Below are 5,809 nucleotides of genomic sequence, written 5' to 3' on the forward strand. Positions count from 1 at the left end.
TTTTACTTTCAATTTATAGCCCGCATGATATGAATACCATTTAGTTTTTTCCATCATGAAACTAGCTACTAAAACAAATATTGTACTATTACCGATAACACAAATCACTTTCAGTTATAGTTCACTGGCCTCGTAGACTGGAATGACGCGTCATAGGCTAGAAAGTGTTGTGGGTTTGTGTTGGCGAGGCGGAGCAGACAGTGTTAGCAAGCTAATGAATCTACGCAACTCATGTTCGTCGCAGCTGTACACTGCTGCTGCCAGTTGAATCCAGTTTACCAGACAGACATAGGTTTCCTGTGGCATCGAATATATGGCCATTTTAAGACTGGCGGGAATTTTAAATCAAACACTTTTTATTTCAATTTTGAGTATAAGATGCATCTGAATTGTCGAGGCAATTTTTACAAGAAATACATGCGTCTTATCGTTCGTAAAATACGATAACGGTTTTACAGTGACTTGCAAAAGCTGATTTCTTACGCCACAACATAGTGTTACTTTTATTTTCGAAACCCATATGTCTTGAGATTTATACACACGAAAATGCTGGTTTGGCTCATGAAATCGTTTGTATGTGAACAGTATTGTGTTTGCACCTATGAGAGATTTATGGCTTTTCTGTCGTTTTCCCGCCGTTTTCACTGTTCGTTCCCATTTGACAATGTAATACTAGAAAATGATACAAGGCTGTCAGTCACGCAAAAGAATACACCTGGTATGATTCAAATTTTCTTGTACATTTGCTCCCTCTGAGGTACCGGTGATTTTATTATAATAACAGCTGTACGGTGAGGTGCATATATATACTATATGCATGTCATATGAAATTCTTTTCCCGTTTCTCAGCATGCTTTTGCTGTCAAATTCCTCCTGCAGTAGCCTGTAGTTGTTTAAAATAGGACGTTTTTCCACTTCCCTTACAGAGCTAACGTTCACCACCTACTCGTTCATCTTCCAATTAGGCCTACACTGCTACACAGCAGTGTTCGATGACACGACGCAACTAAGCGATTTACTGGTGAGTCACTCGCCAGTCGTTGGTGACTCACACTGCAGTGGCGCCGTGTGCAGAGACCCATGTAACTACACAGTAAGTGATTCGCAATCGACCGGTTATCTACTCGTATCGGCAACGGGTTTCAATTGAGTCATTCCGTATGGGGAGAGCCTTTAAGGCCAGTTTCACGTTTGTGCGGCAGCCGTCTGTTCGACCTCTTGTGCAAGGTGTGCTGCGATTTCAATTTTATCCAGCTGCTGTTGTGCGCAGTATTACGCAATTGGCTGAACTTCATTTCATTCCTTCCCAGTCTCTCACCACTATCCCAGCGAAATGGAATGTTATCTGAGGTCTTAATTTATCGCAACTTAAAAAAGGACAGGCAGAATGTGAAGGTATCATACAATTAATTTAGAAAAGTACTACTGTGTGGTGTTTCAAGACCTATTCCAAGAGCTCCAGACTGATCATGAAAAAATCTTCCAGTAGTTTCCATGAGTTTATCAGCATTCGATAAATTACAAGGTCGTTCGAGAGACTGTGGCAAAGAAGAGGTTTATGCAAAGAAAAGAAATTCACCGACGTTCTGTTGCTCACAGAGCTGGGGGCCGATGTTATTCGTAATTATCTAAGAGCGTTTGCAACATGCTTTTCGGAGTGACTGAAGACCATGAAACCATTATTAAAGAAAACGAATACATTCACGAGAGAGGCTACAAGCTGAGAGGAGAGGTTGTTAGCTACATTACTTTTTGTAGCTACTGGAATTTACAAGGATCCCAAATTCATAGATGATATATCTCCACAATCACTATGGAAAATGATTCCTAAAACCTGAGGAAATATACCAAGGTAATGCAAAACAAAACACTAAAACAGATTATTTACCCACCAAGGAAGGGATTGCTACATTTCTCGCTTCACTGTTGCTGCACGTTTCGCGTGCTCTGTCGCACAAGCATTTACAATCTCTGTATCTGTCTAGGAAGTCTGTCATCATATTTCCATCTGCCTCGCTGTCTGACACATAAGCCATTTTAAACAGCGTATATTTTCGCGCGTACCGACAGCAGACGATCGTGTCAGGAAGTTGCATGGAGGTAAAAATAGAGGGAAGGTGACATTACGCCACAAACCTGAAGCTGCTGTCCGCCATCTTAACTAGTCCAAAACATTAGGTTCATCGCATTCATTCCCCCACATTTCACTGCAGTGACACTTCCCCGTGACGTCATATGACTGTGTCGTGTTGCTAGAGCAAATACCCATTCAAGAACAGAATTTCAACATTTAAAATAGTTACTGCGCGCACACTACAGAAATAGTGAACAAGAAGCACTCGTGAACAATAGTTTGCTAATGTTTTGGGCTACTTGCAATGACGTCCACTGTCGCTTCAAGTTGGTCGGACAGCCCTACACACGGTACAATTTGTTGGGTGGTTGGGACCGAAGACAAAAATAACAGCACAACGTAGAGCCGTAATTTTTTGCACACAGCACATAATTCACACAGAAAACGTTGCAGAAATGGAGTTACCAAAAGTTTCAAAAGGAATTTTTATCATAGATTTATAATTTAATGTTGTTAAAGAAGAAAAGAGCATCACAAAAGATTTCAAATAAGTGTAGGTTTTGTTGTTTACATAACAGTAAAACCATATGAATCACGAATTTTCTAAATTGTGTGATGCACTGGGTTGACAGGAAGGCGGTCGTGAATATTTCTGTTGAACATTGTCACAATACAGGGTGGTTTCAGTTCCTGGAGATGTCTGCTCATCGACACGGTTGAAGACATGCTGAAGGTTCTGGCAAGAGGAATGGACAGGTATAGATGGGCTTTGTGCCTGTCGATACTGAGAAACGTTAATAGATTCACTAATATTTGTTTATGTCCTTTTTCGTTTTTTAATGTTCGCAATGATCTGAAGAACATTTAGCTGAAACTCTACTATCTCATCATCGTCGAATGTTTCTAAAGATGGAATTATGCCTCTGAAAAACGATATATGGCGATCTGAATGTTGTTTAGAAACACCCGCCATCCGCTGTTCCACGGTATCTTGTTTCTGCTTTCTCTTATTTCTTGGGACTGTTTCCTTCAGTTCACTATCTTCCTCACTGCAAGAGTCAGTGACACTATTAGAATCAGCGGACTCGTCATTAGCGACTGGCATACTGACTTCAGTAGGACATTCGCTGGATGCTTTCCTTAAAAATTGTAATTCTTGTCCGTAAATGTATGTTGAAGTTGTCTGTTTTCCATATCTTGATTTAAAGGAAGAAGTGTTCTTCCTTTCGCTTTTATGAAATGAATCTCGAACGTTGGTCCACTTTTTCATAACACTCTTGCCTGAAAGAGAAAAAGATGAAGATGACTTCATTCATTTCACACACTATGCAAATGTACATATACCAACATAACAAGCACAGGAACAAGGAAAAAACTTCGATCTGAAAACCTGTTTTGTGGTTAATTTGCAATTTTGTACTGTTTTTTGTATAACCTCAAAAGTGTTTGGTTCATGCGTCACGAATGACGTGCTCACGAAAGTACCAGATGGCTTTAATTAAAGTTCAGCTACTCACATAGGTCCAGTGTGGGTTGTAATTTTATCGTATGGCAGCGAAACATTGTAGATGTTCTAATGCAATGATTCAGAAACGATTTACACTAGAAAAAATTGGTTCCAATTTTGATCAATAGGTGCAAATCTGGAGATATGAATGCAGGAACGACACACAGAAATATTAAGGTATGTAATGGATTAGGAACGGGATGTGGGCGGAAAAGGTCAAAGTGAGAAAGGCATTATTAACCGTCACTTACACAGTGTGTTCAATAAGAGTAACGGAACGTCGACGAGATGTAAAACGCCAGATTTGCACCTGGTGGCAAAATTGGAATACTTTATCCAGTGTAAATATGTTCTGCCCAATGCATTACCATAGCTACCAAATTTCGCTGCTATGCGATAATTACCAAGGCCACACTGGACCTCTGTGAGTGGCCGCACTTTAATTATAACCAGTCGGTACAAAGGGAAACAGTCGCTCAAAATTTTCGATACTTGGGATGACGATAAACACATACTTGTCAGTCCTTCAAATTCCACTTATGTCAGCTGGAAAAGATAATTGTCTATTGTATTTATGAGCATGGCAGATTCAAATTACTCTTTTTTGTACAATATTAGAAACCATGAGAAGGGTTGTATTCAAAGAAGTTCAGCGTGGAAATCAGTAGTATAAAAAGAAATGGAAATTCCCAAAAAAATGCCTTTCGGGTACGAAACCCGGAGGCGTCTTTTTTATCGTAGGGGATGAGGCTTATTTATACTGCGGACAGCTTTTGCGAACACATGGCCGGAATAAATTGATAGGGTTGGAGAGAATTTTCTACTACTGTCTTCTCGAAGCCGAAAGTTCGTAGAACGTGACTTCGGGGTAGTGAGCATCAAATAGCGAATTTTTCACGCACATTTCAACTTGATATCGATTTTTCTCTAGAGACTGTAAAATCTTGTAATTAGATGTAGAGAGCCGAGCAGGTACATGAGGGAATTTCACTAAATAATATGAAGAACATCATCGCGGCTTACTTTCTGACGTCAGCTAGGATTGTTACCTGAGTTTTTGAAAACACGGTCATTATTCTATTTACTGTAAGCGCCTTAAAGAAAACGAAACAATAAAACCTTTTTGAACAACTTACTTACCATATTCAGTTCTTTCCTTGTAGTTCATGCCTCGATACGAACCATTCAATTCCTTGAATATACCAATCCACGCATTTTTTGTATGAATCCTGACCTTGTAATTTTCCAGAGTTTTGTCCCATATAACTGGTCGATCTTTCACTAACGAAATTAATCGTTTAGTGTCTATTTCCCGAGTCATGTTTAGGCTGACGGCGAGGAATTACAAAAACACAATGGAAGTGTAAGAAAAATGGAACGAATAAACGGAAACTGCACTCTGTGGTTGCCTTGAAGGATGCCGTGCCTTGCCTGAACGCTGAGTGTGAAGGCGCCAACGTTTACGTAGTCCCCCACCATTCCACACGGTGCCGTGCTAACGGCGCGGCGGTCGTGTGCTCGATAACCTCGCCTGCTCTACTGCAGAGGGAGTGCATTTTAGACGGCAGCGCCTGCGCCGGGCTATGTGAAAGCTGTCGCACGGCGTTTCATAGCGCAGTCGAGCGCACTTGCCCCGCACCCGAGCGGCGAATCGCAACAGTACATCGCCACGTCGTACCATCTATTCATATTTCGCATTTGCATGGGCAAATCGCAGCGATCTCTCGTAATTTTCAAGCAATTTGACGAATCACGTGCGACAAATCGGCCAACGTCGGTACTATGGCTGCCTGTCTATTCATTTATTTATTTATTCGTGTTCCGTATATCCGGTATACAAAAGAATTGCATGGATATGGAACGAGTCACAATATAAATTAACACAGTAGCCTACTTGTATATGCTAACAAATGTAAATTGCAATTGGTATCTAATAAACAAAGTATGTTAATAGTTACAGGCTTAAGCATTTTCTATGGTGAAACAAAGGTATAAAACGATAAAATAATAAATTACAATTTTCCATATTACAAACTATACAGGGTGAAAAGTGTTTAAACTGACAAACTCTGGGAGGTTGTAGGGGACATAAAAACAAATATTTTTCCCTAATGTCATTTTATTCTATGAGGATTATTTAAACCAGTCGAGGCCATATTACGCTCTTCAGTTGTTAGAGGCCGTACTACGATCTTCAGTTGTTAGAGGGCGTATTACACTCTTCAGTT

The 5,809-nt window shown here is 40.3% G+C and overlaps 1 protein-coding gene across 1 annotated transcript; it reads right to left on the reverse strand.

The window, feature by feature from the left end:
- Positions 1 to 2,597: 2,597 nt before the first annotated feature.
- LOC126242857 (uncharacterized) lies at positions 2,598 to 5,100 on the reverse strand. Its single transcript, XM_049948121.1, has 2 exons — positions 4,722 to 5,100; positions 2,598 to 3,355 (listed from the first exon to the last, which is right to left on the reverse strand). The coding sequence occupies exons 1-2, from the start codon at positions 4,900 to 4,902 to the stop codon at positions 2,892 to 2,894; spliced, it is 645 nt and encodes a 214-aa protein (XP_049804078.1). The 5' UTR covers positions 4,903 to 5,100; the 3' UTR covers positions 2,598 to 2,891.
- Between the last annotated feature and the right edge of the window lie 709 nt (positions 5,101 to 5,809).

This window comes from Schistocerca nitens, chromosome 1, assembly GCF_023898315.1.
Source record: "Schistocerca nitens isolate TAMUIC-IGC-003100 chromosome 1, iqSchNite1.1, whole genome shotgun sequence".
Classification (NCBI taxonomy): Eukaryota; Metazoa; Arthropoda; class Insecta; order Orthoptera; family Acrididae; genus Schistocerca; species Schistocerca nitens.

Coding starts and splice junctions, on each gene's coding strand:
- LOC126242857 (XM_049948121.1), bottom strand. CDS start 4,902: ATGACTCGGGAAATAGACACTAAACGATTAATTTCGTTAGTGAAAGAT. Junction 3,356..4,721: donor CAAGGAAAGAACTGAATATG/GTAAGTAAGTTG, acceptor TTTCTCTTTCAG/GCAAGAGTGTTATGAAAAAG.